This window comes from Boleophthalmus pectinirostris, unplaced genomic scaffold (assembly GCF_026225935.1).
Source record: "Boleophthalmus pectinirostris isolate CB_2022bp ecotype Guang Dong unplaced genomic scaffold, ASM2622593v1 HiC_scaffold_10, whole genome shotgun sequence".
NCBI lineage: Eukaryota > Metazoa > Chordata > Actinopteri > Gobiiformes > Gobiidae > Boleophthalmus > Boleophthalmus pectinirostris.
This window is the reverse complement of record NW_026570971.1, coordinates 14,996,467-15,021,466: the sequence shown is the minus strand read 5'-3', so window position 1 is coordinate 15,021,466 and position 25,000 is coordinate 14,996,467. Positions and strand designations below refer to the sequence as shown.

The window sequence follows — 25,000 nt, the reverse complement described above, 5'->3', positions numbered from 1 at the left end:
TAATACAATGGACCATATTACGCAATATAAAAAAGTACAACTAGCACTTGCCAAAGCAACTTACAACTGAGCAAACAATTTAGGTCACTGTCACTTTCAAAACTATTGCTGAATGTTGGAATTTGCATTGGGCTTAGAACAATGACTCAACTCGTTCAAACCAGACCTGTCCGGAAAAAACAAACCTGGACCACAACCAAAACAACTTCCAGCCACACCCCATTTTCCAATTGAGAAGAAGCTCTGTAGATTATGTCTAACCCCACTCACAAGGCTCGGATTCGGTTCATTTGAGGACACCCCGAATGTCCAAAGTCACACACATCCAAACAATACCTCACCTGTTCATTCTGACAACATACTCCAGCTTCATCATCTAAACAATAGGGTGACAATTTAAACTCTGGGCTCAGTTCAGTGCGGTATACTAGGGAGGAGCAGACCCAAGCCATGGGATTTCCAGGTATATTAACATTTCAGCCTCAACAATAGTGTCGGCTAAATTTGAATGGGTGTTAAAGGGGTATTTGGATTTGACTGAGCAAGTTCAAATGAAATGCCGCTTTTACTGATACCTGGTTGTACTACACAGTTATTCTTTATTACAAAAACGTTGGACATGAAGTATTCTCTCCTCTGAATTCTCATTACCTAACCCCCAGCACCTGCAGTATCATTAATCAGTGCCAGGGCAGTCTCTGCAACTCTGCAAGTGAATTCTGGAGGTCTGAGCTTTCACAATGAGGCATGGTCTGTTTTTTATCCTCTATATGCAACTTAAGGAACTGGCAAGGTTCAGTTGTGATTGTAGTTCCTTTTTTAAAACAGTAAGAGCACAGGCTGCATATCATACCTTTAAATAAACAGGAGCACGGGTGCAGATAGAATGGAATTTGAGAGTATGTGAAAAGGATATGTGCCTGTTTTGATAAGCATCATATGTCCTGGCTGTATTTGCTCCCAGTAGAGTTTGACCTGCACAGACATGACTCCTGCTGGAGATGAGGTGCAGATCAGATGATACAGAATATACAGTGTTGAGTCATGTTTGGATTGTAATCCCCTGTATAAAGAGACTGTGAGCTCCATCATGTGGCAAGGACAGCCAGGGAAAACATACATACTTTCACCTCCTCCACTAGATTTAACAGATTAGTGGCATTAGTTGTGTTTTTATGTGGTTGGCCCAGTGATCTCTTATGTAAACTGCTTATGTAATAAAAGAAAGGACCTAATAAATCTAATAGTCACTAAATGCTGATTCATCATGTCCATTGGTACATTTGAAACTGCAAACATATTATGAAGGCTTTTGAATTTGGAAGTGGACTATAGCTGGGAAAGTTTCTGAACCATAGCTTAATACAGTTATGTAACATTCAGGGCACATAGCTGGAGTCACTGCACAGTCAGGCTCAAGTTCAATATACATCTGTGCTGCAGGAATGTTCCTATAGCCCACATGGACATGAGTTCTGTGGAACATATATACATATCCATGGGCTTCAAGCAAAGCAATATTAGGACAGTCGGCATTATTGCTGTTCTAACTTTTGACCTGACAAAATTCTTCAAAATGGAATCTATAACAGGATTCATTTTCTATGTGCAATGAATGGGAACTGTGCAATGTATGGGAACTGTGTAATAATGGGAACTGTGCAATAATGGGAACTGTGCAATGAATGGGAACTGTGCAATGAATGGGAACTGTGCAATGAATGGGAACTGTGCAATGAATGGAACTATATAATGAGTGGAGTGTGCAATATTTTAGTGTCTGGCCCCTGTAACCCCAGCCCTTGGGACAACGGATGGAAATTAGCCTTAGGCTACAATCTGGTGTGTTTACATTCATGTTGTCATGTTTGTTCATTAACATGCTCTGTCCCAATCAAATAAATAAATAAATAAAATAAATGAAAAAGTAATATGACTTGAATGAATACCAAAAACACACACTCTGAGGATGTGAACAAAACTGACCGCTTTGAGGATGCTGACAGCCTCTTTGCTGAGCCATGAGGCATACACTATCTCCTCGTTCAGGATGGACTCAAACAGGTCATCCTCATTCTCTGCCTCAAAGGGGGCATGGCCTGAGAGCATCTCGTACAGTAACACCCCGAGAGCCCACCAGTCCACCGATGGCCCATACAGCATCTCCTGTAGGATCTAGAGACATAGCAGAATCACAGTGAGCAAGACTTAAGGATCAGCTTCAGCTAAAGTTAAACAAATAGAAACCATCATCAAAATAAGGAAAAGGAAAGAGAATGTATGGAGCATAGACTGTACAAAGAAGTGGACTAAGCGAGTGTGAAGTCACCCACAGTGTTCACTTTCACTCAAGTGAAGCTTGCGATGTTACAGGAGTGAATTTGGAGCCAGGCTCTATATTAACAATAGCATTTTTTTAACAGACAAAATAATGGAAAAAAAACCCACCAGGATCATGTAAAGGGGATTAATATGAACATTTTAAGACCAAAATGATGAGGCTCACAGCAGCAGTTACAAAGAGAGGTGTAAGTCAGTGGGAGCCAGAGTCAGAAGGAGCCGGAAGCGCCTGCATGCGAACTTCTTATTTGGAATGTCCATTTATATATACAGTCTGTGGTATGGAGGCTTTTAACTTGTGCTTTGCTTTGTTTTATAGCCTATCCCAAAATCAACTAACTAAATAAAAAAACTCTATATGATTCAGAAAGACACAGTGCTGATCTGTTATTACAAACACTTCAGGCCAACCTCTTGAGTGTTCAGGACACTCAAGAGGAGGGCACCACTTCAGTCCATCACTCCTTTAAGTGTCTGAGGACAGAGGGGAGTACAAGGACAGGAACATCACCATTTATGGACACTCACAGTACAGTTATTTTTGTACGGAAAGATGTGTCCCCCAACTGGTTATAGCCAATCAAATTCCATCAAAACAGAATTGAAGTCGGAAGCAGGAGTTTAAAGATAATTAGTATTAATATTCTTATAAAAAAGAAAAAAAAAAAGAAATGTAAAGTCCACAAGAAGAACTGTAACCTTCTTATGGTTCAAGTTGACGAGAGACACTGACCTCTGGGGCGATATAGTCAGGAGTCCCGCAGAAGGTGGCTGTGGCTACTCCATCGAAGATACCCTCCTTACACATACCAAAGTCTGCTAGCTTACAGTGGCCATCTTTGTCCAGCAGAACATTGTCTAGTTTCAGATCTCTGAAAATAAAAATATATTAAGCTATAACCCTTGTGAATGGATAATACAGACCAGGCAAGCCTGTGGTATTGAGCTGTTCTTAGCAGAAAGTGCTGACAGCAAGTGGTCCTACGCAGTTGTTATTACAGCTTCAATACATTTTAAATTTTGTAATACTGCTGGTTTGAATATCAGGTACCCCAAGATTTAAAAGTAACTTTATATATCTTTTTGGAGGTGGCACATCACCTGCATGATTCCATGGAAACAATTAGGAAGAGGCACATCTCCAGGGCAAAGCTGCAGTTTTATTTCATGTATTCATTTTGAGTTTTAGCCACTAAGACCTTCAGTTTCCTCTGCAGTGTGGGGTCTTTGAACTGCCCTGGTGTGCCCTCTCATCCTGATTATTTTGGAGAGGGCAAACATGAGTGTTATGTTCTGCGAGCCACACATTAGGATCTAAATATAGGTCGCATTTACAGACCGCATGATGCCTCCTTAACAGCACCCTCATTACATTTTCCATTGACAACATCCAACACTGGGGCAACACAAAGGAAGTGCTTTTTGGCAACAGTTTCAAAAAATACTGCACTGTATTCTAGTACTTTACAGGATTACAGTGATATATGATAGCAGATGTTATTCATTTATTCATTTATGGAGTTTGGCTCAGTTACAGTTACAGAGTTACACAGTAGGGATCATGAATAAAGTGATCACCTGTAGATGATTCCCTTGCTGTGAAGGAACATGAGAGCAGAGGTGATCTCAGCAGCATAGAAACGTGCTCTGGGCTCCTCAAACTTCCTGGACTTCTGGATGTGAAACATGAGGTCTCCCCCATTCACAAACTCCATTACAAAGAAAAGTCGGTCCTGATGAGAACAGAGGAGATGGCATCAGCAATGTAACACATAAGAATAAGTTCACATAAAGCTGTTTCACTCTCTGTTTCTGCAATGGACAATGCTTTGAAAAGTGTATATACAGACATTTCTTATGATGTTTAGAGAAAGAGAGAAGAATCAACAAAGGAGGAACATCCCTCCTCAGTCTTACATTGTACTAACCAGTGTTACTGAATTAAACTTTAAATATACTGTTTTAAAAGGATGAGTCCTCTTGTGTAACAAGAATCAGAGCTCACTTAAGAGCAGTGAATGAGTTAATAATCCCTGTGGCCTCCTATAACCTGGATGGAGCTGCTGAGTATATTTTGATCCTGTGAAGTAGGTCAAAGACAGGTACAAACTTGGTTAGGATAAGAAAAAAACTCTAATTAAAGGACTGCTGCCATCTGGTGTTTTACGTGAGTAACAGCATTAATCAAAAGTTCACATTTTTATTAAAAAAATCTTCAAGTAGAACACAGTCTTAAGCACCTGCTCATTTTAATTGAGAATCTCATTATTTTCCTGACTGAGGTCCAGAAATAGTTTATGTATGACCTGAGTTTGTCCTTTTTGTTGGTTAAATTAAATTCAAGTTTAGTTGTCTTAGACTTAGACTTGGCCCCAACCCTAGTCCCTTAAGATCTGTAATTCCCAGCTTGATCTTATCAGTATTGAGATGTCATAGTAATTCAAATACAGTTATACAGTTATGTAGTGACAGGTCTGCGCTATGTAGCCTTGTAAAAAAAGAGGTCTTATTCTACTCCTCTTCTGTCTAACCACAATTTATTCCATTATATTTGTGGGCTAACAGCACAGAATGTTAACACTAGTAGTGGTACAATAAGCTAAAAATATCACAGCTGACAAATGATTTTTTCAGGTAATTAAACTTGTAAAAATGTTCTTCATCATATTCATAATACGATTAAAAAGGTAAAAATGTTCTTCATGATATTTAATAATAATGATGAATATTAGAATATATAAAGTTGAGTGTGTCTGGACTTACACGTGTCTGGAAGCAGCAGTGGAGCTGGGTGAGGTAAGGGTGGCAACGGGCGAGCGACAGCACTCGTTTCTCAGTCATGGTGCACTCCACGTCGTCGTCCTGCAGAATGATGTCCTTCTTCAGCACCTTCACTGCAAACACACGCTCAGTGTCATTGAGCCGCGCCAACATCACCTGCAACAAGCAAAATTTCACAATGCTAAATAGACAGTCCACCTGTTCTGCTGAGGTCATTCCAACTGGCTCACTTAAATTAAATGGACCTTGCAGAAATCTGGTCTTCTTTCATCAGTTTGCCGGCTATCCATTCAGTTTATTTAACTATATTCTTATTTATTTACACCAATTAAATAGATTAAATAGATAAACTGATGGTAAAATATGTGACTTGAACAAGGTTCAACCTTTCAGGTCTTTGGGGAGTTTCAAACTAGGTCTCAGGAAATGTGTAGTCTGCAGGTTTATTTTTGTTTTCTTTTTCTTTTTTCCATTAGAGAGAGATTAGGCCCACGCAGCTGTGGTTTACACGTAAAACTACACAGAAGTGTGTGAGACTGTGAGTGGAAACAAGCGTTCCACTCACGGTCAAGGACACGTGCTCAGTGTTACATCTAATGAGTAAAAAAACAATTGTGCTTATTTATAACCAGTTGGTAGAACATCTGCTGCATAATCAGAGTACCTACAGTTTTGCTGAATTTAAATCTAATCTTAATATTTGTGGCTGCACTGAAGGTATTTTAGAAGAGAGCAGATCACCCATTTTGTTAAACAGTATGAAGAATGATCCATGTTACATATGTTGACTATGAAAATAATGCCTGAATGGTCACCAGAGTTTGTGCTCACTTTGCCAAAGCTGCCTTTCCCCAGCACCTGGATGAAGGTGAAGTTTTCGAGGCCCAGCTTGACTGTCTGTGGCTGTATTTCCACACTCTCTCTGCGCTCTGGCGCCCTCACCTGGGTGCCCTTAACCTGTAAGCACAACAGCACATTCAGAACACATCCATAGACTGTGAAGATATTTTAATAATATAGCAATGCAATACTGTTGAGGCGCGCTTGGAGAGGCCTCCTGGATGTAGACCCATCTCTGACAGCTTATTGGCCAGCTCCACACTGTTGACGCCACAACTCGGGGCCACATTGCCTTTGCAGCGGATGTGAACATTCATTTTGCAACCTGAAAAGAAAAAAAACAATCTTATATGAGCAGATAGGGACATGTGGCTGTATAAAAGAGTTGTATAAAAGAGTAATAGGAAAAACAACTGACTTTTGCAGTGCAGGCCTTGCCGGACAAGTCCCCACAGCAGAGAGCCACAGTGGTCACAGAAAGTGGGAGATTTGTAGTTGTGGATGTTGAACTTGTGAGGAACATTGATACTGAAACCCTGGTTTATCGGCTTAAAACACAGATGTACAGCACAGAGTTAGACATTTTAATAGGTACTAGCAAATGATGCAGCACTGCAAAGCTTTGATTTTTGGAGGCTAAAATCTGATAAATACATGCTTTCTGACAGTGGCTTTGTTTACATGGCCACCAAAATTGTATTATTATCTGATTTCTTTACCTTTAAGATGATTTAAATGACCTGCAAAAAGCGAAGTCTGATATGAGTAATCTGAGGGACCATGATCAGACAGAAACCAGATGTTTTTGCAGTTTCCATGTCATTTAAATAAACTTAGAACTCCAAAAATCTGATAATAAATAGATTTTGAGTGTGCATGTGTCATTACAAAAAAGTATGAATAAGCAACACTGGCATTACAGCACACACAAATGACATGCATGAGCTTATTTTGATTTCAGGAACCAAAACTGTTCATGTTCAGCAGATTAGTGAACTATGGAAAAATAAACTATGTTCCACACTTCAGCATTACAGTTGAAATAGCAACATAGAGAAATGTCACAATAGAAAAGTTCAAAATAATGAAGCTGTGAAAAGGTTTACGGGTCTTTAGGATTACATGTATGTATGTATGTATGTATGTATGTATGTATGTATGTATGTATGTATGTATGTGTGTAAATTAAACCTCGGTCCCATATGAACATTCACTGACAAACATACATTAAAATATTCATTCAGTTATATTGCCTACATCATAGAGGCTTTTTAACATGCAAAAAGATCAGATTAATTCCAGTGAACGTCAATGAACCTAGAACATGCATGCATTTAAACATGCAAAAATATAAGTTAATTTATAACTAATTACTAGAGCCCGACCGATATATCGGCTGGCCGATATTATCGGCCAATATGGGCACCTGGAGACATATCGGCTATCGGCCGATATGCTTGCTGACATGGGCCGATATTTCACGTGGGCATGTTATACCTCGTTATAAAGCTTAGACTCTCATTTAATCCAATTTACAGACAGATAAATGTCCTAATATGTGGCTCCGCATCAGTATTTATCTGCGGAGTCATTTGTCTGTGTCCGTACTGTACCTGAACACACCACCTGAGTGACATCACTTCACTTGCGTGTGTTTGTTTACACCCGCAGCCGTGCGCAACACTGAGATTATTTTCTTTTTCGGACAATCGGTTTGAGTCTGGATTAAAAGGACATTTGTTAGTGCAGACTTGTGATGTGAGGAGGAGCCTGTGTGAGCGGTGAGTGTTGGAAATACATCGACTTTGAAGCTAGTTTAGGTTTTGTTAGCGGTTAGCTGCTGTAGCTCCCACACATAAACAGGCTGTTTTCTATTGGTCTATTGTAAAGTGACTACATTGGCCGTATATTTGTTACTGGACCTGCATTGATATGTAAATGAGCTGTGAATAGACGTGTGAATGATCCACATTTATGCATATAATTAACTACCGCGGTGCGCAGCATTTACGGCTAAAGGCTAATAGCGATAGTTTACTCGCTAGGAGTTATGGGTCGGTCGCGATCGAAGCGGCTCTTAGAGCGAACAACGGGAGCCTGCTTCTTATTGGGAGCCGTGTTTTCTCTTTTTCTCACTTTTTCTCTTCATGCCGCATGTAGACCCGTAGTTTGACAGCAGCAGCGGCTGAAAACGAAACTTTCAGAAATCTGCGTGTGCATCGGATAAAAAAAAGTGCATATTTGGCTGCAGTTCAGCATAAAATGAATAAACCAGGACTAATCTTGGGCTCGAGTGCAGGAGAGAGATAGAAACCGAGCCCCGACACTCAGTCCTGGTTCAGTTTTGGTTTAGTCCTGGTTGCAACAAAACAATCTCAAGAGTCGCTTGGGAGCCGAAAGAGCCAGCTGCTTTAGTGAGCCGAGCCAAAAGAGCCGGTTCTCCAAAAAAACAAAACAAAAACTGAAATACCCATCACTAGCAGCTAGAATGTGATGCAAAAATGCCATTAGGCCAATCTACTGTATGTAAATATGGTGCAAAGAGTCAAAATAACAATAAATGTTGCCTAAATAAACCCAATTTAGAATCCACTAGAGCCAAACCTAAGTTTTTTTATCAATTCAAGATTTACAGTGAATTTTTACATCACTAAATATATCGGTGATTATATCGGCTATCGGCAGCTCCAACTCCCATTATATCGGTTTCATATCGGCCACAACAAAATCCATATCGGTCAGGCTCTACTAATTACCATCTGTTGTATCAGATTTCCATTCACAAACACACCAACATTTATAGTCCAGTACACAACAATAATGGTGCAAGTAGGGGCCTTGTCTAGCCCAAGAACACTAAGGCAGTACAGGTCCTGTGTCTGAGCAGAGATTGGCAATCTTTGACTTTGTGGGCAACCACTGAGCCAGAGCAGAACAAAAGGTAAAGTGAAATAGTAAAGTTTTGTCAGGACTCAGAGAACAAGCTGCGCTTACCTGTTCATTTTGAGTTTTCTTCATGCGAGGACATGCTGTCACCACCAGCTGGTGGCAGCGCTTATGAACAACACAAGTGCATACTGTAAACAAAACAAAAGCATGTCACTGAAATGTTGGTTCAAATTTGTTAGAGAGATGGTCTTAAATCTGCAGCATAGGCTGACATGTTGGTTCAGTGAACCACTTTTCCTTTATTTGAACACTTCTATTGTTCTAATTTGTGACAATTTCAAACTTTATAGTTTGGGAAAATATTCAAATTTTCTTTGGAATCAGTGCAAAAATATTGGCTCTTATTTGTGGTAGTTTCTTAATAATCCATGTCGGTCTCTAATAAAACAAATCAGAAAAAACTCTGAGCTCACCTTGGCACTGATAACCCTGTTTCCCAAACACCCCCCTGAAAAAGACAAAGGACAAACTCCCATAAACACACTACTATCTCCATATATTCCAGACACAATGGCTCAAGATAATAAGTTGTAACTGTGGATATTTGAAAATGCAAGTAACAGAAGCAGTGGTACAACATGTATCAGCACTAAAACACTTGTTATAGAGGTTATAGAAGATAATATTTTCATCAAAATTTGAATTATAAATGCAGTTGAACTGCATTTTAAAAATTAATGTTTTTTCAGAGTAAATTAACAAATTATTTTCCTTTTTTTTACTTTAAAATTAAAGTTAGTCCATTACTAAAGTCAACACACATTGACAATTGCACTGACGTTCTTAGGCTGAAGTGTTTTACTAGAAAAAACTTAATCACACAGTGTAATAGAACAAAAGAGAAACAAAAAGCTAAACTAAGGGGAGGTTCTGACCAGATGAATTCACGGCAGTGGAAGCAGAAGGTGGGTTGTCGGAGGAACGTGGACATAAACTTGTGACCATTGACCTGGTGGATCCTCCGCCGCACTGCCCCCTGTCGTGTACGGGTCAGCTCTTTGTGGCGCTTCTGAGGAGGGTGCACCATGGCATCATCTGCACACAGCCATTTCAACACACATACACATCAGGACATGCAACAGCAAGGCCTCAAAAATGCAACAACACATAATGGTAGATTGACAGCACTATTGTTGGTGGCATGAAGTGTGATACTGTGGTGAGATAACATTTGAAAGTATATGGCCCTAGTGCACATATGCTGCTGACAGCTTAGCAGAACTGCAGTTTCATTTACTGTCATTTGTCCACTTCCACTTTACCACACATCTGATGTTACTGCTGATCTCGCTACATCCATTTTTAAACAGCCAAACATAGAGTTGCTTTATTGTAGTTGCGTTGACATTGCCACTTTGGTAAACTGTAATATAAAAAATAACTAAACAGTAAACAATTTGATCTGTTCTTAAGCTGCTCAAAGCTTTATGTGAAAACCCTGTGGTCAAAACTTTTTCTGAAATCCATAATTTAGGCAATTTTGCTATAGTGGTGCAGATTGTACTGTTTTTTAATTATTGTTCAGATATTTAAACATGGATCCTCCTACTATGACTATCATCTGTACATGCTGTAATTCACTGTTAACACACCCTTCTCTGTGAGGTGACAGTCAGTCATCTCTTCACAGCAGCACTCACCATCAGTGAAGGATCCAGTCAGAGTGATCACAATGTACACTTTTCCCTCTGGCTCCAAGTCCATCTACATACACATACACAAATAAACCCACACGTTACATTTACATCAGACATCAGGATTATGTTCTAAAAGTGTACAAACGAATGTGCCCATACTCATGCTCATATATCCCAGTCTATAATTCTTATCAAAAGTCACAATGACATACTTTTAAGTGGGTCATGCATTATTTGACCCTCTACAGTTCATATAATGCCAGAAAGAAAAGTTCAGTAGTTAGAGTGCTTGTCATTTTGTATAAATGTTATGTGTGAAAGAGGGCCGCTTCCTTAAAGTCACCACCCCACAACAGCTAAGGATGAGATAGCACATTCAAAATTGTAAAACAGTGTCTTGAAAAGATCCATAAAAGACTAATACATTATTTTAAAACGTTTTTACTATTTAGTTTTATTTAGTGTATACTGTATGAATGCATCACTACAGGATCATCTGCATATATGACAACTAGCTTCTGAAATATGTGGCCACATATTTGTGTGAGGCTAAAGGAATCTGGAGCGGGTCAGGCCAGTTCTGCTGGTCCACTGACAGAAATGCCTCAAAACATATATTTGTTTTGTTTACGGGGGAGAACCAGATAGACAGACAGAGGTGTAATGTATGTCTGTATATGAAGTGGAAATTCAGGACAGAGGGAGATGTACAGACCCTTTACTCAAACCTATTATGAATGTAATGTAATGTAATGAATTACTTGATTAGAACTAAAATTATAACTAAATGATAAAGCAGCACCATGCTTTTCACAATAGCAAATATAAACATTTTTCTTAATAACAAAGTGTGAATCAAATACTAATAAAAAAGTATTAAAGTAAATTTGTATCTACTAACATCAGGTTATTTTAGTGAAATACAAAACTGCTACTTTTGTGATCCTTTGATTAAGAAAAAAAATTCTTCCATGTTGACGCACAGCTATGGTGTAATTACTGGTTCACAAAGTTATTTTTGCACTACTTGACTAATGGGTTGGGTTCACAACACTCAAGAATAGTATGTTATAGTTTCAGATGTAGAGCAGAGGCCTATGTTATTTCTGTATTGAGGATGTCTTTTCAATGAACCATGAATTCTAATATGATTTTTAAAGAGCTGTGCACTACACATAAGCATTACACTTGTACACTGTAAAAGTTTTTTGCACTGTAAGTGGGGGTGTGAATTTGAACCAGAGACAGAGTGACTTCCTGTTATGAGGTCACAGAAGCCCTCCATGCTTCAGGTCTCACATGTTTCCGAGACTTCACCCAAGACTGCGCTCAAAAGCAGAACTGGACGTCGCCATGGCAACAGCAGTTGGTTTCTGTCTAAAATGGAGACCATCAGCTGAGAACTGTTCCAAAAGATGCTTTTCACCCACTTTCACTTTGAATCCTCTTCAGGCCTTAAAGATTAAAGTGCAATATTGTGTTTTAAAAGTTCAAAGTTAAAAACTTAGAAGTGTTTCTGAGTGAAATGGTGATGATGGGGTTCTTTGAGGTCAAAAGTCTCTCAGCCCATAATACAATGTGAATAAGATTAATGTACTGTTGCACTACAGTGAAGTTCTGGAGCCTGGCCAACAGAGAGTGAGTGAAGCCTGCAGCAGTGAGAGTCAGTGGGAGCGCACCGAGACGTGGGCGAGTGCAGACCTGCAAAACAGCAACCAGCATGTCCCCAACAGCCCCGCAACCTCAGAGACCACAGTCCCAGAGCCCACGCTCTCACAGCCCCATGAGAGATTTGAGCTATGGAAGGCTACGTATATATTAATATTTGTTTGTTTTATTACGGTGATATAGAGACCTCATGTCAATCAATTAGAGATATGTGAGAGTGTGCCTAAATGGTTGTGAGATTCAAATGTTTGTGAATTAATTTCACAAACACACTTTTGATCAGTGTCATTTTACACACAAACAAAGTCCAATTATCTCATCGTCCAAAGTCTGAACTCAAAACCAGATGCTTTAAATGGCAGGATTGGCTGTAGACCTCTATCAAAAAGACCACGGCTGATCAATGAAATAATTCAATCTTGAGTCAATTAAAATTTGACAAATTGCAACGTCTGATCAGACATTAGCCCCTGTACCACACCCTCAGATCTCCAGTGTGAGCAGAGGAGGGCAGATAAAGAGACAGATAAAACCATGAGTATCTGTGGTACTTGAACACTCTTCTCAGATGTGGGCGGCTGTGAAACACAAATCAACTGCTAAATTTGCAAATGACAATAGTTTCCATCAGCAAATTAATTTCAGACACAAATCTTCCTCGGATTAATTTTGGCCTTCTTTGTTATGAGACAATAGTGGGAAACTAGCATTTTGCTCAAATCTAGGGGTGGAAAATACTGACAGAAGTTAGTATCCTGTCATTTTAATGTCTTTTTTTTTAGGCTATCACAATGGCAATATTATGACAATATCTGATAAATTTGCAATGCACAAAAAATGAACCTTTTTAAAATGGTTTTAACTGTTTTATACATCACAATTGCATTATTATTAATTGTTTGGTAATCTGTGATATGCTCATTTAATGTGCATACTCCAACTAACACATTGAGCGACTTAACATTAAATATAGTTAACATGTAAATTAATTGTCCAAATGAGTAAATTTGATCCGCAATCAGCAAAAACAATTGGGATTTTGTTATTCTTAGATCTCATTAAACATTTACTTCATAAAAAGGGGATTTTGAACTGCTATATTTGGGTCAGTGGCATAACGTTGGTATTTTTGTGTCCAGAAGCCACAACTTTTGTAGTTATTAAGAGGTTTAAATTGTTTAAATTGCTTTGTTTTACATCACTTTTGTTGTACCAAGATGCATTTAGATGAAGAAACCAAATTTGAAAAAATATTATAGGTTTAAAGTCAAAATGTCATTCAGTGACATTTGTTTGCAAAAATTATAAAAATGTTCACAATTATAAACTTTTCTCTGTGGCATAATTTTAAAAGCTTTGACATAATAAAACTATTTTCAAAATGAACATAAAAGAACTGCTTTTAATGTCTTAAATAACATTGTTGCCAATAATCTGAGGTGTTTCCTCATGGATCATGTGATGACATCACTCTGAGGACCCTGCAGAACCCTGAAGTGGAAACAAGAATTAGATTTGTCCTCTTAGTTTTTGCTGGTGATGTCTTTGTCATGAGAAGGACAAATGGCACAACTTTTTGGATGTCATACGGTGCAATGTTCAAAATGTGCTTAAAACTGTAATTTAAAAAATATTACATTTGAAATCAGTGCTTGGTGTGAGCAGTCAACACTGATGCTTTTGTTTCTCGTTGACAGATAAAGCATAAACCAGTTCAGAATGAAAATGTCTGACAAATATCATTCGGTGAAACGTAATTTGTCATTTGGTGAAACAAAACTGTGACTGCTGTAGGTAACATTAAGCATCTAACTAAAAAAATCTGCATTTCTTTTACAATTTTATTTGTATAATTTACTATACAAATAAAACTATATATGCTACTATATTAAAACAATAATTTTTATTTTAAATATAAAATAATCACATAAATAAAGAAAATTAGGTTTGGTAGATTAATTAGTAATTATTCACATGCAATTGGACAATAACTAAATTTAGGGTAGTTAGATAGAAGTTGTTCGCTGATTTGGTTCGTTTCAAAAGAAAAGCCACTTTTTTGTATTTCAGTTGAACTGTCATTCGGTAAAACAGCAGATATCATGTGGTGAAACGCTAATATTACAGTGAAATGTATCAGAAAAAGTTTGTCTTAACATAAAAAAAAAAAGATTTTTACATAAAAACTTTAATTTAAACATGGAAAGTGTTAACATGCTTAATGTGTGTTTTACTCTTTATGAAAAAAAAAAATTGACTAGAGTTAAGAGTAAGTTTTAAGACTAAGTTTTCTGCAAAACGTCAATGACATTTCATGTTAAAAAAAAAAAAAATTAAAAAAAGGAGAGAAGAATTTTTTTTTAATACCACAACACAATAGGAGCTCCATGTTTTGCATTTGTGTACATCTCTAAATGTTTGTAATATCCCATATTAAAAAAAAAAAAAAAAAGATAGCTATAAAAATACACAAACATTAATTTATTACCAGAATAATAGTTGGTTGCCTCCCTAACAAGAACCTGGATGCAGTACAACTACCGCCTTCCTGAACTATTAGGCTGACTGACTTAAAGACATAAAGAGCTGCAATTATCCCAGTACAAATTGGTACTGTGATTTGTTTGCCCTTATCAGCTCAGTTCTATTGTGTGAACCTCAGTGATAAGATGCTTCCTCAGGCCCTCAGGCTCAGATTACACTCCACCTGCAGAGGCACACTGGCCTACAGGGCTATAAAGACCAGGGGAGGTCATTACAGTGACTGTAGGGGTATGGAGTGATATGTTTCACACACTCTTTTATCAGTCCATGATGGTGCAGCAGAAGTGCAGTTACTTGAAACATTCACCCTCTAACCTGAAATTTAGTGGTTCACTGATTCAGTCACTGCCGATACAGTTGTGTAATTGAGCAAGACACTTCACCAGCCCAGCCACAATGTGTCACATGCATTAGTGTAGGTAGGAGATTACAATAAATGTTGCATATCTCTCTTCATCATTTGTCTGCCCACACCCTTCTGTCTGACATATAGGGATAAACAATCTTGTTACAGAATTACCATTTCACAAGCATTTGCTGTTCATTAGGCTATAAAAATAATGCATATGCAGACAACATTACATTCAAATTATATATATATATATTTTGTGAATTTCTAAACTAAGACTTTTCTACAGAAGTCTCAAGCTATTAAACCAAGACTTATTGACTCCAACTCTACCCACCAAAATGTGGCTTTTGTTGCTTTCTTACATAGTAATTGTAGACTGCTGCACACATGTCACTCACCCATCCCTCAAAGCTCTCCCCCGTGTTGGCCTTCTGGATCAGGTCTTCAAACTGGATGGTGCAGTTGGCCACAAAGTTGTCGTATCCGATGGGAGTCTCGTGGAAAACAGTGAGCTCTATGTGCACTCCGTCGTTCACGTTCAGGCAGAACTCCTCGTTGTACGTGGGCATGTTTGTCTTCTGTTTTGTGTGAGTCTGTCCGATCTTAAACTCGTCCACCTTGACGACGATGTAGGGGTCCAGAGTCGGGGGGGCTTTATTGAAGATGACAGAGTGGCGCAAAGAGTAGGTGGTAGGCTTCAGCTCCACAGCCTCACCAATGCGCAACTTCAAGTAACCATTAAACTTCATCTTGTCATAAAAGTCCTAATTCCGTGACGAGAGCAGAAAGCACGGACGGGAATCCCTCTCGACCTCACCTCATGTCAGAACACTTCATAACACAAAGCACATTTTAAAGTCCTTTCTTCTCTGTAAAGTTTTGTCCATGTTGAGGTAAAGTTTTCGTCCCGTTCCTCTGCGTATCGGCGAAACAAGTGCGTGCCGCTGCGCTGTGAACCTGTTCGGGAGCCTTCTACAGTAAATAGGAAGCACAACACTGACACGCTGCTGCACAGGTTCCGCGTTAACAGCGCGCACACAGTTCAACCCAACGCGATCTGCAGACGCCTTTACGTCACCACAAACTACAAAGACCAAGGTGCACTGCGCTCTAAACTCAGCCTACCTGTTCTGCATGGAAAAGTTTCGACTTGCAGCTGCTCAGTTATGTGTTGACAGTCAGCGTTTGATTTGGCTTTAACCTCAGTGCCAATGGAGTGTGAGTTTCAAGTCAAATAACTTATGACAGCCTATTATATACAGGCCAATATTGTTAGTAATAAAACATTATACCAGGTACAATTTGTGATACATTGTAGGCTACAGAACAGGCTGTTAATTGGCTTAAGGCCCAATGGCAGAGGTGGGACCAAGTCGTTGTTTTGCAAGTCTCAAGTAAGTCTCAAGTCTTTGACCTCAAGTCCGAGTTAAGTCCCAAATCGAGTCTTGAGTCACTGACCCATAAGTCCAAGTCAAGTCCAAGTTGTCTGCTTTGAGCTTCAAGTCATTTTAAGTCTTTAAACCAAAGCACCAAATGGATTTATTTTGTGCAATTTAACTGACTTAACATAAATTGTACTTTAAAAATGTAAGTATATTTATATAGGAGTATTTATAGAGTATATAAGAGTTGTTGAAATGTTATTTTTTCCTTTTTAAATGTCTTGACAAGATCTTAGTGTGAATCATTACGGTCAGAATATAAGAAATTCAGATTTGTAAGTGCTTCTCAAGTCTTCTCAAGTCACAGGCCTCAAGTCCGAGTCAAGTCCCAAGTCAGTGACCTTCAAGTCCAAGTCGAGTCCCAAGTCTTAGTCCATTTTATCAAGTCAAGTCTCAAGTCCTAAAAATAGTGACTCAAGTCTGACTTGAGTCCTGCAAGTCCCACCTCTGCCTAGTAGTAATAGTGGCCAAGTAGAAGGATCAGTAGCAGCAGCAGCAGCAGCAGAACAACTACTCTACTAGGAAAAAGTAGGTCTATAGGACAGGATTGTTCTGTCCTCGGTGTCATCTCTTTTTACTCTGTATTGTTAACACCAGTCCAAAACCACTGAAACGCTCATTTGACCCCAGACCTTGCGCGCATTCCGCTTGGCCCTCTATCTCTGAAGGAGCTCTCCTGCTTCACCCCAAAACGTAGCCATCAGTCTGCAGTAAGTCGTTAATGGTGTGAGCTGTGACCTCTGCTCTGACCCCACGGTGCGCCGAAGCTCTCAGCCCCAGCTGTGAGGAATAAAGTGCTCGGAACAGGCCCATAGGAGAGGGGGAGCATCTCGTAAACGCTGGAGTATATGACCTTCGCGGGCGCACGGGGTCGAGATAGTGACGCAGCCAGCACTCAAGACACAGCCTAGGCCTACTATTAACGCCCCGCGCGCAAATGTTTCCTGGCCTGTTCAAATTCTGCACAAATCTGAATAGAAAAGTCACTGCTCTGTCCTTGTAGTCCAAGAAAAGAAGTAGGCCTAGACCTTTCTGTACGGGTTTAATTGTTGTAAGAGTTGGTTAAAATGTTCTTCTGCTAAATAGAAAGCGTGCATTCGTTTGACCACCAGATGGCACTGTAAGCCCACAGTCCGCTCCTCTCTTCTGTCCTGAAGCAGACCTAAACTATCCCTGGATTAAAGGTGCACTATGCAACTATTATTTGTGGTGGTCCGCCTCTTGTTTCAATGTTATTTCCATTCCTTTCGCAGGCTTGCCTATCCACATATCTGACCAGTAACTTGACCCGTGTCGTCACCTGCTTGTCTCCATGGAAAAGATAAGTTTAATACCAAACTGTGGCAGGTGCTGGACCCTTCATCGGTAAGATTAAGTCTTGATTTAGTCCTGGTTTGGATCTGGGGTTGTCCTGGATAACCATTCCTATTAAACCTTGTATGTTAGGCCTACAGCTTTAATACTGGTGTATATTTATTTTATATTTAGCTTATTTTTCTATATTTGTATCTCTTATTTTGGTGGTTTCAGTGTTTGTTTGTTTTTCATTGATATATATCTCAACTATACCTATAGACCTATATCCTACTAGACATTCCTTCTTCTACATGCCTCTTTAACACAGATGGGGGTAGATTTGCCTGCTACTGTCACGCTGCCTTTGTGCTGGTGGAAACACACTCAGAGTGATGTATCATTTCAACATGACCAAGGTTACAACATGGTTACAGAGCTTCCTCCCTCTCCCCTCTCTAACCATCAGGCTGGAGTGGTTCTGCTCTCTGGCTTTAATTCCAGCCACCTGGGGAGTTTCCACCTACACTCAGGGTCTGGGCTCACTTTATGTGTATGTCGCTCTGAACAGCTCAATCCTCTGGCTCTCAGCCTACGTACGCCCTATATCTGCAGCTAATGAAGCAGAGCAGTGGTACCTAACAGCCAGCGGGGCACCAAACTGGATGGTGACCCGGTGAAAAAGAGGCTGGCCCTGTAAGTTATGGAACAACCCTTCACATGATTCATAATTCACAATGGTTTCTGTTTACAACCAATGTGAGAGCAAAGAAATATGTCCACCAAGTCACTGACAAACACACTTTTTTTTTTTTTTTTTTGTTACCGTAAAAGTAAGTTATTTGTCTAGTGCACAGGGTTCAAGTGCTCAAATACAAGTGGAACCAAATCTGTTGGCTCAAATGAATGTCAGATCCATATCAAAACACATCAGAGCTCTTCTAAACAGCCTAAGTAATCCTGAAAACATTAGATTACAAATGGTGAGATAAACAAGATGATCATGTCCAGTCACAGCACATTTCTAAACAACACAATATCTTTGGTTAGTAAAAAGTTTGATTTGGTAAAATACACAAAATTGCTCATATGTTGATGTGAATAGAGTGTCCTGAGATTGGAGGAATGTGAGAGTGGACAGTGGAGCAGACTTGAGGTGGGGGCGGTGTCACAGCCCCGTTCCATTTAATCAGCTCCAGATGTGCTCCAGCGTGGCCCCTGCGCCAGGGAGGCGTCAGGCCTGCATTAAGAGCTCAGCCCTAGGCCCAGCCTAGAGAGTCCAGAACACCGCCACTCCAAGGAACAATGACAGAACCTGTAGGTGGACATTTACTATGATATTTTGTATCATTTATACCTACTAAATATAATATCTCATGTTGTTTTTGTCTGATTAGATCAATAGTTATTCAAACATCATACAAATAATAACTCCTGCCCTTCAGCAGCTGTGACTATAAACACCAGTCACACTCACTACATCATTAACCAGTGAATAGTGAGCAGGTACCATAGAAATACATGCACAGTCAATAGGATGTAAATTCTTTGTGCTGTATCCACTGTGCTGCAGGTCTGAAAGGAGATACGCACTTGCCCTTGATCTATTGAATCTGATTTGGTTAAGAATAGAGAAATGCAACAATGTCAGGCATAATGCTTCATACAACTAATGCCCTTACTGTGACACAAGGGCTAATTACTTTGTTTTACTCAATGAAATACTCTATTTCCAATAAATGAGAAAAACAAAAGCTAAAAGAGTAAACACAATCTTAAAAACTAAAGTATAATGCAATTTCCATATATTCCTCAGGTACAAGTATAACACATACCACTTTCAAATGAATATAGCAATTTGCCTAAAATGTTACATCTGTAAATGATTCATTCAGAGGGAGTGATGCGTGGGCCACCATGACAAACAGGGGAAGCCCTCATAATGCCAACAGCGTTTAGGACTCACAGGAACAGACTCTCAGAGGAATGTCTGTTAGACAAGACTGTGGTAAACACCAAACAGATGGTGAGCTGCTCCAACCTGACCTAATGTGAGTGACTTGTGTCAAAATAGTACAGCAACTGGGCGAGATGGCTTAATGACAAATATAAAACTTAGTCAGACACTAGGGGGTAACCTTGTGCTGTGCCTGGACAGAGCTCTGTAAATTGTTATTGGGATACTTTCTCTCAGAAACAATACTACAGAAAACAGACTTTGGGACTGAGCTACCCCTCTGCACACAGGCTCGGGGCAGTGGTGGGGTCACTGGTGGGGGTCACTGGGGTGTGTCGGGGGGAAGGATTTGAGGATCACCAAAGGCAGCACTGCAGGGGCATGGACTAATTTCTTTAAACCAGGAGTGTGTTGGGTTCTGAAAGACATTACAAATAATAGATATTTGAACGAGACCTCAGGAATGGGGGTATAAATCAGTTCAACATCAGTGCAGTAAAGAGGTGAGCACATCCATAGATTTGGTCCTTTTATTAAAAATTACATTGTGTGTAAAAAGTGAATAGCACCTTGGAAGACAGCAGCAAAAACATACTAGAAACAAAACAAAGGTAATAAAATATGATAAATTTGAATAAAAAAATATAGAGATAATGCATTGATTATTACATAACACATACATACATTAAAAAGATACAAAACATACAAAATGAGACAGTAAGGATAATATTATATAATGTTCCCTTATATATAAAATCATTAATGATCAAATATAAAATCATCATATTAATAGACCAAATAAAAGATAAAACAGATAAAATCAATAAAGCTACTATGTCCTAATTTGAGTGGTACCTGAGACAAAGTATCACTGATCCACACTTTACTGTGGCTGCTTTTGCAGTTTACAGAATTCAAAACATCTGTATTCTGACAGTTTGGGCTGAAGTGTAAAATGGAGGTATTTTCACGATGCTTCAACATAATGCTAGATTGCCTCTTCATTTGTAGCAGCAGTAAGTGAGTGTTGTGCGTCCCTGGTGGGGTCTTCCCTTCACCTCACTCTGTTGTTTTTATTTGTGGCAGACCTCAGGAGCTCTGGACCCACGTCCAGATGATCAGTGTCAAACTCAAGGCTCCCACCATCACACCGAACAACACCAGAAGCACCGCCTGAAACAAACAGCACACCGCTAAATACATACACAAATAAACAAACACTGCAGTTTATTATATTAATTAGTTGAACAATGTCCAAATTTCATTGTGCAATATTATCAGTTTTCACCTCACAATGCAACATTTATTACAATATTGTACAGAGGCAATGAACTATAATACATTTCCCTATAAGTATTCATTTGTATAATGGCTGCATTGAAACCTTTTTATGTAACTTTTCTTATATCTTACTAATAATCACAATTAATGCAGCCATCTATCATGTTTTTTTTTTTTTACTTAAATGTAAGATAAATCTGATACACTGTAAACAGTATGAGCCTGCGTTACATTTAGTCATTTCACTGTTAGAAAAAAAAAAAAGAATTAAAATACAGTACACAATTTCCACAAAAATGTTATTCATCATTGTGTTTAGAATAAAAATGCTTGATAATACTACTTTAGAAATTAAGTAATAAAAAGTAAGTATGTCCGTGTTCAGATGGTTGGTATATAAACTAATTGGGGTATATTTACATGGCCAGTAAAAATCAAATAACTAAAATAAACAGCCATTTTAACCTGGTCACAAATTAGTGAATTAATGGATTTTTAAAGTAACTACAGTATTTGGAAGATGATGTACAGGGATTAAAAAAAAAAAAAAACTCTTTCAATCTTTTACATTTTCTTTCATTTTTGTCTGTTCCACATTAGATTTGCTTAATCTTCCATATCAAAAGCTGCACAGGTGTGAACAATGCAAAATGTAAAGTTCTTTGTCACGCCTATCAGACAATAATCTGAAAAAATCCAGACATTATATAATAATCAGATGTGTTTTGGTACGTATATAAACATAACCACCAATGAGACAAGACAGTTTTGTATCAATCCTGCCAAAAGCTGAAACATATGAGTGGAGCTTGCCATCCAAATTTGGACAGAAGAACACATTATAATCACTCTACTCTTACCCCAATATAGTCCAAAGACCTGAAGCGCTGATTGCTGATCCTGAGGTAGAAAAGACCAGGGAAAACAAACAACAGGCAGCTGGAGGTGGTCGAGCCTAGACCAAACAGGAAATACTCATAACAACATGTGACATTAATTATACACAAGGATATACTGCCATCAGTGAACGGGGATCAATACAGGTCGAGCTCTGCCCTGGAAACTGCACCCACTGTATGAATTACACTGAAACAAGCACGTACCAACCACTCCAAAGACATTTCTGATGTCAGGAACAAAGATGGCCAAGGTCAAGACTACAGCCAGAATGCAGACAGTGGTCAGGGAGTGTATCCACCAGGAGAAAGGACGTGATCCGAACAAAAGAAGGATGACTGCTTTACGGGCCTAAAACATGCATATTTTATTAGGAAATGGGAATGTGAGAAGTAACTGTGTACAGTTCTATCTTTGCTTACAGGAAAGTGGATGAGCGGTACAGTCAGGAGGACGGAGAGCAGGATGGCAATTCTCACAGTCATCACCACAACGTCTCGGGGCAGATAGGTGTCATACCCCTGCAGCAACTCAGAGTCCACATGAGCTGGAGAGGCAGGGCAGAGTGCGTAAGGGCAAAAACCGCAAAGTAATTTTAGGCTTATTTCATTTTTTGACATAATGTTATATAATAATGGATGGACATGGGAAAATAAGTTCTGACTTTGACAATATCTGAAATAAACATATACAATACGCTCATACAAAAGGCAGGAGAATTAATAAACGCACAGTACTTGCTCTAAATGTTTCTTACTGTAGAAGGTGAGGTATCCAAACAAGGCTGACACAAGGTAGAGAATGAAGCTAAGGCCAATGCTGATGTTTGTAACCCTCTGCATCCTTGTCTTAGTTGGCCTGAAACACACATATGTGATTAGTGTACATATTTTTAAGGGAAAATAGGGATATAAAGAGCTGTGTTACGAACCGGTCCAGCTCACAGTAGATGGGCAGGACAGCGGTGTGACACAGAAAAGAGAAGGCCATTGTGGGGATGGCATATGCACTCTGTAAAACACAGCACAATTGTCAGATCAGTCACAGAAATCAGGGAACAGAACTACAGTGGTTGTTTAATAAGTCCCACATTACAGTAACAGCAATATGAGGTTCGAATGTGCTTAGAACATTCACATATGGTATCACTGTGTCATAAACATGTGGTACCCTGAGCTCTAGACTTTCTCCTGTTCTGTGGTTTTCTCACAAGAAAACCACAGCCCAGCAGACAGATTTTCCACAACTTGTCACTATCACAGGTTCCACATGTGGAGGGCTTGGTACATACCTTACTGGAGAGGACAAAGAGTTTGGCTGTGCACTCTGAGTCTGATGAATTTGATACCTGAAAGGACAATGAGACACTGGTTATAACAGGGAAGAGCTTCAGAGTGAGTTCATGGAAGTTATTTCATGCTCTTGTGAACTCCACAGGGTCAAATGCCATTTCCGGGTTTGACAGGGACAGATCAACTTTGATTTCTCAAAGCCTGTTTGACTCTAGTCCTTCTCTGACATAAGAAAAGTCACCATTGTCTAACCTGGAGCAAAGAGCTCTTGCTTGCTTAGAGTTACAGTTTGTTTAAGGAAACATTAAACAAACACTGATGGCATATATATCTCTCTATATATCTATATCTATATCTATATAGCTATATATCTCTGTATCTTTCTGATACTTAAAAGATTGTGGTTATCATTTCTTAAATGATAGGTTTGTTACCTGGAAGGATCCATAAGACACAGTGACGTTGCTAGGCAGAGGACAAGGGATAGTCCACTTCTTCATCACAACCTTTAGGACACACAGTCAGCCACAACAGAGCAGGTACAGAGGGGTATATGTTCTGACACACAACACTCACCACAACTGTAAAGTACAGCATGAAGAGAAAAGCCAAACCACTGGTGTAACCCAGAAACCCTGAAGTTTGGACAAACACCAGACTTTATTAAAACATATGATTATCAGGCATTCCAAGAACAAATCACTTACCAACTCTGGGCAATATTGCCAAAGGTAGAACAACACAGAGTGTTATCAATATTAGCAGCAGTCGTCCATCTTCATACCAATCAGTTCTAAAAAATAGGGTGTAATTGATAACAGATATATCTCCATGTATTTTTACAAAGTAAGTTGTCAGTCCTGTATGTTTGTGTGTATAGGTCGGATGGAGGTTGTGAAGTTTGGGACTTGAGCCTGTCAGTCTGGGGAAGTGTGGGGTCAGGGGACAGGCTCCACTCGTCTTTATGAGACGTCTAGCAGCACCTGCTCCAGTTGGACAGCTGTGCTGCTGCTCCTCTGCACACTTATGTTAGACCTATACAACGCAAGCATTTACTCAAGACTCAGAAGTGTAGCATCAGCAGAAAACAGCTCTTTTTGTGGTTTGTATACAACTGACTTAGACATCAATAGAGCAGGGTCTGTACACTTTGGAATGGCTCTCATTAACGCAAGTGTTTAGTCCTCTCAGTAAGGGGTGCAATTACAATGGCATAACTGATCTGCTCCAGTATCAGTCTGATGGGGGAACATGTGTGAGAGATTTGGACTAAACACTAATCCAAAGCAGCTGTACATTCGGATGTGTAACAATCAGACTATACAGTTCTTACACCCATGAGGCAGATAGTAAAGTGATCAATAATTTATGTTTTCAGAGGCCATCCCATGCTGTCCGTTGTCTCACATATTTCATACTGCACCAAATGTGATGTAACCCACTATAACATGAACTTGATTAAGACCTTTTGGTCCATTACACATTTACAAAATATATATGACAGCAGCTGTGAGAGATGGTGACTATAATATATATTTTAACTACATTTCTGTAGGTACTCACCTTGTGTTGTCTGCGTTTAAGAAACTGTTAATGGCAGCAGGAAGCTCGTACTTCAAGATGAACAAATACGATGACATTGCTGTAGGGAAAATAAATGGAAATGCTTCATACACAAAAAACATCAGGCTAATTACCCATCTGTGTTACTTCTTAACTCTTATACA

General features: G+C 39.2%; 2 protein-coding genes across 2 annotated transcripts in view; both read right to left on the bottom strand.

The window, feature by feature from the left end:
* Positions 1–104: 104 nt before the first annotated feature.
* On the bottom strand, positions 105–16,113 carry prkcha (protein kinase C, eta, a). The gene is made up of 12 exons (XM_055158410.1): positions 15,510–16,113; positions 10,551–10,614; positions 9,786–9,945; positions 9,324–9,358; positions 8,956–9,038; positions 6,380–6,509; positions 6,153–6,286; positions 5,953–6,078; positions 5,104–5,277; positions 3,919–4,073; positions 3,074–3,212; positions 105–2,175 (listed from the first exon to the last, which is right to left on the bottom strand). Exons 1-12 carry the CDS (start codon positions 15,858–15,860, stop codon positions 1,876–1,878), a joined length of 1,851 nt encoding a protein of 616 aa, XP_055014385.1. The 5' UTR covers positions 15,861–16,113; the 3' UTR covers positions 105–1,875.
* Positions 16,114–20,319: 4,206 nt separating this feature from the next.
* The window catches only part of slc38a6 (solute carrier family 38 member 6), an 8,540-nt gene continuing 3,859 nt past the window's right edge, over positions 20,320–25,000 (bottom strand). Inside the window, exons 6-16 of the mRNA XM_020919675.2 lie at positions 24,837–24,915; positions 23,981–24,066; positions 23,850–23,908; positions 23,708–23,779; positions 23,273–23,329; positions 22,913–22,992; positions 22,739–22,839; positions 22,404–22,528; positions 22,188–22,332; positions 21,945–22,039; positions 20,320–20,976 (exon numbers count right to left, since the gene is read on the bottom strand). Coding sequence (XP_020775334.2) covers positions 20,893–20,976; positions 21,945–22,039; positions 22,188–22,332; positions 22,404–22,528; positions 22,739–22,839; positions 22,913–22,992; positions 23,273–23,329; positions 23,708–23,779; positions 23,850–23,908; positions 23,981–24,066; positions 24,837–24,915 — 983 coding nt within the window. The 3' untranslated portion in view covers positions 20,320–20,892. The remainder of the gene's footprint in view (positions 20,977–21,944; positions 22,040–22,187; positions 22,333–22,403; positions 22,529–22,738; positions 22,840–22,912; positions 22,993–23,272; positions 23,330–23,707; positions 23,780–23,849; positions 23,909–23,980; positions 24,067–24,836; positions 24,916–25,000) is intronic.